The 12,884-nt window shown below is 41.5% G+C and overlaps 1 protein-coding gene across 8 annotated transcripts in view; it reads right to left on the bottom strand.

Annotated features, from left to right (window-relative positions):
- Positions 1–987: 987 nt before the first annotated feature.
- The window catches only part of setd5 (SET domain containing 5), a 58,568-nt gene continuing 46,671 nt past the window's right edge, over positions 988–12,884 (bottom strand). For 4 of the 8 annotated variants that reach the window (XM_047582035.1, XM_047582038.1, XM_047582039.1 and 1 more), the window contains exons 16-26: positions 12,316–12,576; positions 11,310–11,427; positions 10,821–11,050; positions 10,346–10,402; positions 9,754–10,236; positions 9,293–9,385; positions 6,220–6,255; positions 5,707–5,996; positions 5,484–5,605; positions 5,287–5,375; positions 988–3,678 (exon numbers count right to left, since the gene is read on the bottom strand). In XM_047582035.1, coding sequence (XP_047437991.1) covers positions 3,106–3,678; positions 5,287–5,375; positions 5,484–5,605; positions 5,707–5,996; positions 6,220–6,255; positions 9,293–9,385; positions 9,754–10,236; positions 10,346–10,402; positions 10,821–11,050; positions 11,310–11,427; positions 12,316–12,576 — 2,352 coding nt within the window. In that variant the 3' untranslated portion in view covers positions 988–3,105. The remainder of the gene's footprint in view (positions 3,679–5,286; positions 5,376–5,483; positions 5,606–5,706; positions 5,997–6,219; positions 6,256–9,292; positions 9,386–9,753; positions 10,237–10,345; positions 10,403–10,820; positions 11,051–11,309; positions 11,428–12,315; positions 12,577–12,884) is intronic. The other 4 variants (XM_047582042.1, XM_047582043.1, XM_047582037.1 and 1 more) reach the window with 3 other exon arrangements.

The following is a 12,884-nucleotide window of genomic DNA, read 5'->3' as shown; positions in this document are numbered from 1 at the left end:
TTACCTTGAAGAATCGGTTTCTGTCACATTTACAGGAGCTCATTCAGATCCATGAGAGCAATCTACTGTCACTCTGAGAAATAATTGTGTACATAGATGAGGTGATTGCAACAATACCTTGGAAATACACCAATCAGGCATAATACCATGACCACCTTCCTAATATTGTGTAAGTGTCTCTTGTGTCTCCAAAACAGTTGTGACTCACCAGAGAATGGACATGGGTCTTCTGAGGGTGTCCCGTGGTGTCTGACAACAGAATGTCGTTTGTTGGGGCCTTTGGGTCCTATGTGGTGGGGGTGTCTGGTTTGGTGTAGGTGGCTGGTACATGTCTAAGTAACATCCACATGAATGCCAGGTCCAAAAGTGGCAGATTTGTGTATTTTTCTACACCGACATATATGTATCTAATGCATGAATGAACATTACAGCTGATAAGAAAGTACACATTTACAGAGCTGACTTACATGTGTCTGCTTGTACAACCACCAAGACCCTGACCCTCAGATTTCATTTGCTACTGTGATGCGGTTTTGTATGAGTATTTTTTGTAACACACAGCCTTTAAACGGGAGCAAACCATACTGGGAATTAGTTATTAGTGAGCTATTTTACCAAGTACCAAAACAATTAAGGCAACCGGAGTGTTTTTCATGACTCACCTGCAGCTCAATCCTTCCCTCTGGTGGTTTCAGATGGAACTGATCATGTATAAGCAAAGTATTGACTCATTTTAAAGGTTATTGCAGCACTATTTTATTAGACTGCATTGGTAAGAATCTCATCTCTGACACAGTTTTTCTCTCTGCTACAGCTCTCTTTCTGTTAAGTCTTTCTCTCTATTTTCACTCTTAAAATAAAGATGTGTTACTACCTGACATGAGACAGTGAAGCGGTATTACATGTAGAAAAGACTCTGTCCAAAAGTCCATTATCGTCTCTGTTTTGGGACCACTGTGATGAGTGCAAATCATTTGAGTGAGTCTCTTAAATGACACATCACAATGGCTGTTTTCAAAATACATAACCATCATGATTATTTTATTATCAAAATGCATTACATCTGTTTCTTCTTAAATCTTTTTGGAGGGGAACAATTGAAATAGTTGTTACTATGATCTGTGTAAAAATAAAACAAAACCAGCAGAAAAATCTTTACAAAACAAAAACAGAAAGAAAAATTCAGTGTCTGTCGTTTCCTTTTTTGTCGTTTCTTTTTGGAGGAACCCAGAACAGACCCAACGATTAGCTTCCAACTGTCTGAGAGAAGTTGGTCACTCAGACCCTACAAACAAATATCATGCGATAAATTCAGTGTACTATATTTTTCTCCATACAACTCTATATCACATTTCTTTCTATACAAGTACACATAATCATACATATGGTCATATTGTGTCTTTCATTTTTAAGGTGCTGGTTCATTTTGGGTCACAATTATTTATTTTTATATCTGTAAAACATTCATGAACCCTCCTGTGTATTGTTGGATTTGAAGGGGAAGGGGTGGTGGGCTGTAGTGGCAGGTCGGTAGAGGGGTGGATTGTCCAGTCACGTGGCTGGGGTTCCTTGGTCCTTTAAGTCTTCCACATAAAATGTACCAAAAGTCTCTGTTGGAGCATGGCGGGGGCGGAGGGAGACGGGGGATGGGGGGCTGGTCAGTTTGTTGAGGATTTTAAAAAGGAAAGAAAAACAAAAATACAACTTTCTGTGGAAAGGGAAGCAGCTGTGACAGGAGAAGATAGCAGCTTTTTTTTTCTTAACCTAGGTTTTAAAAAACTATCTGAAAACGTCAAGAGATCTGCCCCCCATTTTTCCCTCTGTGTCACGGAATGCCACGATTGGTCAGGTTAAAAATAAAATAAATAACACATGTAGGTTAATAAACAGTCAAATCTGACACTTAGTTCAGGTTGTGCACTAAGTTGTATTGCGAATCTCCTTTTTGTTGTTCCTTTCATTCCTTTCCTTTTCATCACAGTTACATGCGAATGGTATGAATATAGACTAAAAAATAAAACTGATTTCAAGTGATATATCGATAAGATGAATGCAACCAAGTGTGGGGAACATAACTGGATTTCAAATTTATTTGGGGAAAAAAAAAAAAAAACAAGAATGCAGCACCATGAATCATAAGACCTGTATGTGTCAAGAACAATATCAGAATTCTACAGTGGAGTATGTCCTGAAAAACAATGAAAAAAAAAGATAAAAAATAAAAAGCAGACAGGAAACTGTGAGAAAAAAATAAAAAAGCTGGATTCATGTTTAGTGCGAGAACATGGAAGCTGGTAATCAAGTGGAATGATCCTGATTCCTGGGAGAGCTCCATCTCCCCGCGTGTCTAATGCATCTTTAGAGCGGATGATTAACATGTCGCCTTTGCTTGCATCGTAATCCCCCCCCCCACTTGGCATTTTTCCCCAAATCATAAACACATTTACTGCAGCACAGACTCAGCAACTTGCCAAATCAAAAAAATAACGTTGACCAAAACAAAAAATTCTAAATTTTAAAATTAAAAATAAAAAGTAAAAAATAAAACAAGTCTTGTACATAATGCATCTGGCATCAGTCATTTCTCCAGCCTGGGTAACGCAATGACATGGTACGGCTTTTTTTTCTTTCTCAGAACTTTGTACAGACGTTTGTGTAGTAGACGGTTATAGAGCCTGTTTGCACAATCTGGAACAAGTGGAAACACGGGGATAATTTCAAGTTACACGTGATTTCTTGTTTTTTTTTTCTTCTCTCTCTTCAACCAAAACGCTTTTTTTCTCCACTCAGTTGTGATGTCAAAAGTCAATGATTAATCTTTGTGCAGAATGTGGTACTTGTTTTTTCTTTAATATGGAAAGAATAGACAGAAAATAAGAAAAAGGAGAAACCCATAAAGAAGTCCTTGCTCCTCTTAAGTCTGTACATTTGCCCTCCCCAAACTACCAGATCTCCATTCTTACTGCAGCTTTAGGGGTTGAGGAGGTATGCAGCTTCATAAACATTCACGCACGCACGCACGCACGCACGCACGCACGCACGCACGCACGCACGCACGCACGCACGCACGCACGCACGCACGCACACACACACACACACAAAGTCCTAAAAGCCTCCTGACTGTGTCCTTACTCCGGATCCCTGGAGTGGGGAGTGCTGGAACTGACTGAGGCTTGTCCCTCGCTGTGAATAATGTGTCTGCCCAGATGCTGACAGCATCCTGGAGCTGGACGGCAGTGCTGCCTGCCCCGGGCTGCCTAGCATTAGACCATGAGACACCTGTTGCTGACTCCCTCTTGAGGCCTGGGCATCCAAGTCCATTTTAGTCTGCCCATGGGCCCTGGATCCTGCACTAGGAGCCCCTATCAGAGCGCTGCTGTTCAGAAGGCTCGCTTTTAAGTGGCTGCTGCTGTAGCCGTGACCTCCGTCCACGTTACTGCTGCCACTCTGCTGGTGTAGAGAACCCGTTGGTGGCCTAGAGTCCGATGAGGAGGTGGGGGTGGGGGTGGGACTGGTGTAGGAGGATGGAGGTTGGTCCTGGGACTGTCCTGGGTGGGCGCAGGGGAGGCGTGGGTAGAAGCTCTGGCTTAATGAGGGACTGTAGGAACCCCGGAACGGAGAGTTGGAAGTTTGCTGGAGGAACGATGGACTGTCAGTCTGTGGGTGGCTTTCTGTTGACTGAACACAGAACAACACACACACTCATTACTCAGAGTCAATTATGTATTTAAGGTGTCAGTCAGAAGCCAGAGATGTGGAAGATAGACAGTAGTTACCAGCTCCAAGCATTGATGCCATCAGACAATAACTGAGGGCCGGTTCAGACCTTTCATTAAGATCTGATCTGGGCTGGGCTGTCCAATCACAAGTGACCAGATTTAGGTACATGTGTTCAGACCTGACATTAACATGCATCGCCAGATCTGATCTCAGTTTCTCTGTATGTAAATAAACCCTGACAGTAGAATATTTTAACAGCTGATGTCTCTAATGGATCTCTACCACTGCTCCAGAACCGAGAACAGAGCTGTTTTATGTGTGTGTGTCATTACTTCGGCTTCATATGTTGAGTTAGTATTTATTGATCTAAACCAGGGGCCGGCAACCCGCGGCTGCAGAGCCGCATGAGGCTCTTTCGTTCCTCTGTTGCGGCTCTCTGTGGCGAGCAGTACGGGGCAAGGACACTGATCAAAGCTGTTCACTTTTTTACGCTAACTGCCTCAGAATAGCGGCAACTAGTTACTCATCAGTGAAAGAGCGACAGCTACACAACAACTGAATGACACTGAATGCCACACCACACTCACGGTTGTAACATCAAACAACCAAAAAACATTGAACTCCCACAGTGCATTGCAGCACATTTAGTAGTTGCTATCGAGTATTTAATTCAAATTTATTTTTTATTTTAGTGTATATAATTTTAAATATAATTCTAAATTTGAATTGATGGTGATCTTTTAACATTAAAATAAAATGTATTTAATTTTTTGTCGCTCAAAATATACGTCACAACTGTCGATGTGCGACACCCGCCAGCAGATCCAGCCCGCTATTTATTGAACTTTTCTACCCCAGGTAAGCCAACCACGGATAAATCCCTGTTATGTTACATAAATGCAATTTCGTTTTCTCTGTAGCAGTTATTGCATTTCATAAATGCAACACACTATAGGCCTAGCATAGAGGTGAAAACGATATATGCAGTGTTATCTTCATTTTAGATGTCAAAGGGGTTTTGTGGCTCCCACTGTTTTCTTTTCTGTGGGAAACGGATCCAAATGGCTTTTTTGAGTGTTGAAGGTTGCCGACCCCTGATCTACACCCTAATGTTAGTTAGACCTGCACAAAACTCAGGTTATAACTCAATCTCCGGAAGTTTCCATGTGCACCATCATCTCTTGTAATTAAGGTAAATAAAGACATTGGGGATTCAGGAGATACTTAACATGACCTCCTCATTAAGATTCACACTTGTGTAGTCATATTAAATACTTCCATTTGTTTTAAATAAACAGGTAAACACAGGAATTATATCCAAAAAAACAAAAAAAAAAAACAAACAAAAATAAAGTGTAAAGATCAACTGATGACTGTGAATAGATCTTGTATGTTTATGTAAATGTCACGTCAGAATATTTTTATTTCATTCATATGAACTATTACCTAGCAGCACATTATTAAATATGCTGCCAGGAGTAATTAAGATGCTCATCCAAACAAACACGACTAATTAACAATAATTATGTAATATCAGCCCATATGGATACTGGCTGAACAGACTACCTGGTGTGGGTACACAGAGGGACTGTATCTATGTGGACTCTTCATGGGAGAGGCCATGGACACACTCTGTATCTCATGCGAATCAGCATCTGGAAACACAAAGAGGGGGAGGATCAACTCCAGCACCAAAAAGTAGTTTCAGCTTGTATGCTACTAGAATGGTAAGTATTATCTTTTTGTTTCAAATCCCTTCATACCAGCTTCTTTCTCTGTGGTGCCATCACTCCTCTTGTAAACCTGCTCCATCTTGATGCTTCTCAACACTCTCTCAAGAACCCCTTTGCCTTCCCTTAGACGTTCAACAGTAGTGGGAACCATCCTTGGAAAAAACACAAATCAGACTGTTATCTGGTGGTGTGCTCTGATGAGGAAGAAATCCCCAATACATTTCAAACTAGTCTTTTCTGTCCATCTTCTCACCACTGGTTGTTGTTGTCCTGGTGTCTGGACTTCCCTGATGGACCCTGGTGATCTGGAGGACTGACCTCCTCTAACTGGGGGGTGTAGGCCTTGTGAGTTGAAGAGGAAGAGGAGAAGGAGCTCTGTGGGGAAGCTGTGGGCTGCATTTGCTGTGAATGGGGCTGATGGGAGTCCTTGCTGTAGTGGGAACCGGGCCGGGTGGGGGTGCCACCCAGACAGGAGCTGCTACCTGCTGGCTCTGAATCCCGAACACTGCCCCTCTTCCTCTTACGGTACTCCAACAAAGACACCTGAGGCAGCACACAGGGGGAGGGGACTTATTAAATACCTGCAGCTGAAAGATGACTTCCAGTTTTTAAATCTCTTAGCAATGGTCAGGCTGCTGACTCAATCACATCATTCACCAAAACTGCACAAAGTGATGGGCAGACTGCATGCACCACACCACAGAACTCACCTGAAAATAGTATTTACTATAAGAAAAAAAGTAACTTTCATCACCATGGAAATTACCTTAGAGATGAAAATGACATCTGTTCTCGTTCCATTCTGTTAACACAAATGGACGCCTCAAATAAAGAACACCGCATATCACTTTGTGCACTGTGAATGCACTGTTAGTAACATCTAAACGTTTGAGAACTGAATAAATAAAATACAAGCAGGCAATTTGAATGCACCACACCATGATGCAACCACTCTGATACAACAACTATACAAATGTCCAGACAAGGCTTGACCACACACACGCAAACTAAATGTCAATGAGAACGCTCGTCCCAGCTTCATGAGAGAGAAAAGGAACAGAGAGGCATATGGAAAAAGGTGGTGGAGCTGGATGATGACCACATATAGTCAGTTACTGACATAGATGGCTCTTGTCTCAACTTGACAGCACAAAGAAGGAGAAGTAAGAAGCCTAATAGGTCCATAAGAATCATAAAAGTCAACGTATGCCCAGAAAATACAAAAGTAATTACTGTCTCTTCTGTGTTGTTCTTCATATTTTTTTTGAATTGTTTCTAAAGTGTTTTTGTGTGCGTCTGTGTCAGACATCATCCTTCTGGGGATAGCTGCTGCCATCAAGGAGTGTCATTGCTATGGGGTGGGGGTGTCTGGTCTGGTCTAGGTGGGTGCTACATGTCTAAAGCCACTTTCACATCGGCTCAGCTTCTATGTGAACAGGAATGCTATGTGTCCCGGGTTTTTCACTCTGCTGTTGATGTATCAGCCTGTTAATGCTGATTTTGTCACTTGACAGCCTGTCAGACTGTATCATTGTAGAAGCTCCAGCACAAAAACAGAGCAACATTTTGGTCTAGTCCTGTAAAGACCGATCTCTGAAGGGCAGAGATTTTTGCTTTTTTTTTTTTTTTTTTTTTATAAATCAATCAAATCAAAATGTTACATAATCGTTAATGGAAGCGCATAGGTTGATTATGGTGTGGATGGCCCCTTGCTAGTCCTATGTCATGTTTGGGAAATTGCACCGATCGGGGAATGCATATACAGCTTGTATAGCGAGCGATATCCCACACTTTTTCAATGATCATGGCAGCGCTCTGCATCCGAGGAGAAGAGGAGATTCTGTGGCAGGAACCGGCTCAGTGATTTATTCAAATATCAGCAGCCTTTTGAAAGAGTGTGGATTTGACCAGTCCATTCTTCAGATCACCAACAAACTGAAAGTGTTAAAAAAAAAAAAATACACCATGCTGTCCATTGTTTTCCTGCAATATTTGTGATGACATATCAGAAGGAGGAAAAAAACAGGTGTGCAGTTCTCGCAGCGGGAGGTCCAACCCGGGACTTCTGGTGATGTGAAAGTGCACCAGACCTGGTTCTGAAAAATTCCGGGTCAACCCAGGATTTTCGATGTGAAAGGGGTATAAGTAACATTCCCACCAATACCAGGTCCAAAACCTTACCAGCAGGAACACCGATTTATCACAAGATAGTCAAAGTTATTTACTTCACTTGTCAGTGGTCATAATGTTGTGGCCCATCAGTGTCTCATCTCATCTTCTACTATCACTTATCCTCACTAGGGTCACAGGGGTTGCTGGAGCCCATCCCAGCTGTCATCAGGTGAGAGGCGGGGTACACCCTGGACAAGTCGCCAATTTAATGCAGGGCGGCCAATCAGTGTATGGTAGAATATCTTTTGTCCATTTTAAGTTATTGAATGTGACTAGACCATGGTTAACATGTTACTAGTTGATTAATCCCGTGTTCACTCAGTAAGTGAGAGCATGGGATCAGGAATACAGTTCCTTGCAGTTTAACCACAGAGGAGGACCACAATGTTTACAGGAGGTAAAACCTGTTGTAAATTAGTGACATTGTTTAAACTATAGCGAATGGTTACAACACACTGCGTCTGTTGCAAGATACTGTGACATTTCAAGTGCACTCACTTTAACCTCTATATAAAAGTAAGTAAAATAATCTGGTTAATGTGTTAACTTGGTTTACATTTGTCTATTCGCTTCTTCTATGGTGTGGTAAGGTAAGGTGTAAGTAAGTTCCTCACTGAATAACTTAAAATGACACAACCTGAACAATACACATGCATAAAATATAGATCTGACTTTCATTTTAGGTGAATGTCACATGTCAGAATTGGACAGATATATTCTGGGCAGTGTGACTGCAACCAGAAATGTAACGTTTCTTAAAGACCAATGCAGGGCACTTTGGAAGGAAAACTTGTTTCTTTGAAAACTCTTGTGGAAAAGCTATGGGAAAGCAAAATGTTCATTTATATGTATTTTTTAAAAGGTAATTTATTTGAATAACAGCCCTTCTGACTTGAGTCTGGACCAACTAATGATTAATCAATTGACAGAGAACAAATCACAAACTACTTAGATAATTTTAGCCACAAACAGTCATTTTCTTCTGGCATCACCATAGAGAGAATTAGTTGCTTTTCTTTGTCATACTCATAAGCAAATTTAATAGCTTGGGGGGGTGGGGGGTTTAACTATTTACTTAATTTTTTTTTTTTTTTTTTTTTAGCTTGGATAGACCAGACCCATAATCACCTATAAACAATTAGGGGAAGTTGATGTCCCACTTTACCACAGTTCAGGTCAGGACTTTTGAAAAATAAAATCCTTGGCCTGTCACAACTTCGAATTCTCCATGTGCCCAGGGACTTTACACTGTCTTGTCATATTGTCATATTTTATTTTTTTTATTCTTTGCTATAAAGCACAATTGTCAATTTAGCCTTAGGTTACAGCAGAGGTGGATGAATCACTGGATATGGTTTTGGAAAGAGCCATGGATGAGATGGAGCAAAAGACACACAGGTTTCATCCCTACTCTATCATTAAGATTTTACCAACCACCCGCCTCTTGTGTTGAAGGCAATGGATGAACGTTTAACAATGAGTTTCACTGAAATGGCAAAATAAAAAAATATTATAACTTCAGTCATAATTCAATGTTGGTTTGAAGGGGAGAGGACAGAGTTGTCAGAGCACAGGGTGGGTGTTGTATGTAGATACAAAAAAAAAAAAAAAAAAAACAATATTTACATGCACACTTCTAAAGATGTAGTTGTAGGGAGAATATTCACCATATTTTGTACTGGCTTGTATTCACTTCTTACAGCTATAGCCTGGTAATCTGGCTTTCCTGTCAGCAGACTAATGGTATGCTGGTTGGCCCTCTGCCTTGGAAGAAAAGTGGAAGAGAGACTTGGCAAAGAGAGTCAAGAAGCAACGAAGGGGAGGACTGGAAACGAGGAAGGGGGGTGGGGGTGGGGGTTGGGGGACTGAGGAAGGATCAAAGCTACAGAGTTCAGAGTTGAAATCATTTCAGATATACACAAAATTGTTAAAAGGGTTCCTTTTAAATGCCTGTGTTTTGATTTGATTACCTGACATATTTAAGACAAAGCAAAAGAAAAGAGGAAATGCAGATTTGCCTTGTCAGTTTGCACATATCTCACTCGAGCTTGAATGATGGTGTGCCTGCATCTTACCTCCTCTCTGACTACAAGACATTTTCACATTCTTTAAGATGTGGAGAACTTGCCTTCTTTTTTTGCGGTGGGTTGCTGGTGTGAGGAGGTGTGCTGCTATCTGGGTAGCCTCCCCCATAATGAGGCTCACCATACGGTGACATGGAGTCAGGGCCCACATCTCCAACCAGCCCCTGAGCGCTGATGGAGCTGTGGAACGATTCTGCGGGGGAGAAACCTCCTTCTGATTGGGAGAGGCGTCGGTCAGTGTTCACAGGGATCCCCATGTTTGCATTGAGGGGTGAGCAGGTGTATATGAGGTTAAACTCTGTCCTGAAAGCTTGCTCCCTGTTTTGAGCATTAAGGTCTGAGGAAGGACCCGCCACAGGGTTTAGGGAACTTGCCCCTACAGTTGATAGGCCCTGCGAATCTTGGCCTGAAGCACCTCCAGCAAGGGAAAAGTCATCTGAGGTCACAGCCACGGGGCTCTCCAAGCTGGAGGGGAGGGACAGGTCCGTGAAGTGAGGCCGAATGTCAAAGTCTGTTTGAAGACATGGCTGAAGAGGAGGAATACAAAGGTAGAACACACAGTTGGTCAAACAAAGTTCTATTTAACTGTTCCCATTATTACAATTAGCCAATAAAGACAACAACATGGGAACATACCTCCGGAGAGATGGACTCCGGTCGGTGTACAGGAGATGCCTCGGGGGATGATATGTTCTAGTTGTCAAGAAAAGGTAATTAGAAGCCTGACAATGTCAAGATAAAGGGAACTTGAACCATTTTATATTTGACAAAAATACATCTGCTGCAGCTTTTTAAATAGAAGAAGAACATACAAGATCAAGATCAACACTTTAACAGTGACTTGCTGAGAATGTAGAGCTGGCCATGCTTAGCTGTTTTGTAGCATAAGACCATGAACATTATATGTTCTGTCAGTTTGGGAATACATACAGACCCAACTGCATAAACTGTAGGTTGATGCATTGCACCAAATTATTAGAAATTAAGGAGAAATGAAAATAAAAAAAACACTGGGTGCATCAAGTTAGGATATTATTGGACCTGATGTGCAGTACATACAATTGCAACACTTTATATGTGTTCGTCACCGTTTATGAGGTTGTGGCCTTACTTCAAACTGCAGTGGTGTGTTGCAGCGGCTGGCGGGCAATGAGGCCATGGGTGAGTAGATCAAGCCATTGGGCAGAAGTGAGCCACAGGGAGTGTTGAGCAGTGAATGAGGGGAGTCCTCCGGGAGCGGCGGTGTGATCGGTGAAAGTGGGCGGAGCAAGTGGTCAGAAGTTGCTGGTGTTCTCTCAGTAATGTACTTGGAGCGGCGCTTCTTAAATGGTGTATTAACTTCTGTCATTAAAAAAAACATTAAAAGTGTGGGACAAGCACTATTGGCGACTTGGACAACCAAGGAGGAACACACACATTATATAAAATATATATAAAATATTTACTTTAACTGGATTGCAGTGATATGATGCCACCATTCATTTAGTAGTACTTCATTGAGATACTAATCAGTTGGTTAGTTCTGATACCATTTCAGTAAATGTACCAAGAGTTAAAGGAAGGAGAGGGGTGCTCAAGATGGAGCTGGTAATGTACTTACCAATGGACATTGGGTTGGGGGTGGATCTGCTACTGGTGCTTTGCTGGGAGGAGGTGGACTCTGTGCCATCCTCCACACTGGCTGAGCAACTCTCATCCTCCACCTGCTTTATCCATCTCTGCATCAAGACAATAGCAATGATAGATCGCAAATAAGATTCAGAAGACTTACCCTTTCAGAAACTACTCACTAATTTATTCAGGGGCAGTAAAAGCCTGGAATTTTGCAAGAGATAAAATTATGAATAATAGACTTGAAAATATTTGTATAAAAAGGGCAAGTAAATCAATCTAAATGGTGCATTACTTGTCCAAAATGAGCCTGTTCAGAAAGAGGTTAATTTTCTCTGCTGGTAGCTTTCTCAAGGACTGCACATTAAATCAACTTTGCAAACTACAATAAATCCTCATCTCATAAGCAAAACCCTTGCCATGGCATAGTTGTGTTGCCTAGCATTGCTTAACCTTGCTCTTCCTCAAATGCTATTCTTTCTCACTTCTACAAAGCAATAGTTTGACAGTTAGTGGTTATCACATCTTATCTAAATCTAATTAGCTTAGCGCAGTCTGAGATTACAATGAGCTGCAGTCACTGAATGAGTTGCTAAAACCTAGAAAGCACTGTGCATATAAATAACTAACTACATAAGAATGCATATGCAGAGTCCAGCAATAAATACATCATAAAGCTAGACGGTGGCCCATCTGGGTGGTTTCCTGATGATATTATATTGCAAATCGTCCACTGGCTGTTTAAGATGGACAGAATTGCAGACACTGTGTTTGGCGCAAATTTAATTAAAACTAAGTCTTGGGAAGGTCTAAAACTCAAACTGTGTCAGTAATTTAAGGTAAAAAAAAAAAAAAAGAACTGCAGGTTTTCAACTTATAATTTAATTTAATGAGATCGTTTACTCAACAAAAAGAGCAGTATTGCTTCAAAGGATGACAACCTTTGTATACAATTTATAATTATATGCCTATAGTTTTCTGTGCTGCCTATTCACCTTTTTATAGCAGCCATAAGTGCCGTCCATTTGTAGAGGACGGGGCCGGCGTCTCTCAGGATTGAAGGGTGAGCCAAAGCGGACGTAGTGTCTGGGTGTGGTGCAAATGAGCGATGAGTGGGAGAGGCCTGGAAGCATGTTGAGGGTGGTGGCTAGCACTGTGGGATCAGTGGTTATCCGCAGTGGGCGGTCCACAGGTACCTCTTGGTGAACCTTGTCTCCTCCAGGCATCTTGTCATTCAACCACTCAGTCACTAGGTACTAAAAAAGAGAGAGAGAAAATACTAATCAACAGAATGGAAAATAGAAAATATTAAATATGATTAGGAATGGTCGAGTTAAACCAGGGCCTGATCTTCATGTGTACTAAAGGTTTAGTTAGGTCAAAATTGTGAAAGCTAGGAACCTGGTCTTTGAAATATTTGATTGTTGCAACAATTTTCGTAAAATATCCTCAGGCAAATTTACGGATTAGCAGATTTATCCAATGTAAGTAAGGTTATATAAGACTTCAGCAACTTTGAGGAAATCTACACTTCCGTGGACGCAAGGTAGGGAGAAAGAGCTGA

Source organism: Mugil cephalus, chromosome 4, assembly GCF_022458985.1.
Source record: "Mugil cephalus isolate CIBA_MC_2020 chromosome 4, CIBA_Mcephalus_1.1, whole genome shotgun sequence".
In the NCBI taxonomy this organism is placed as follows: Eukaryota; Metazoa; Chordata; class Actinopteri; order Mugiliformes; family Mugilidae; genus Mugil; species Mugil cephalus.
Note: the sequence above shows the minus strand (reverse complement) of the source record. Positions and strands in the feature narration are given on the sequence as shown.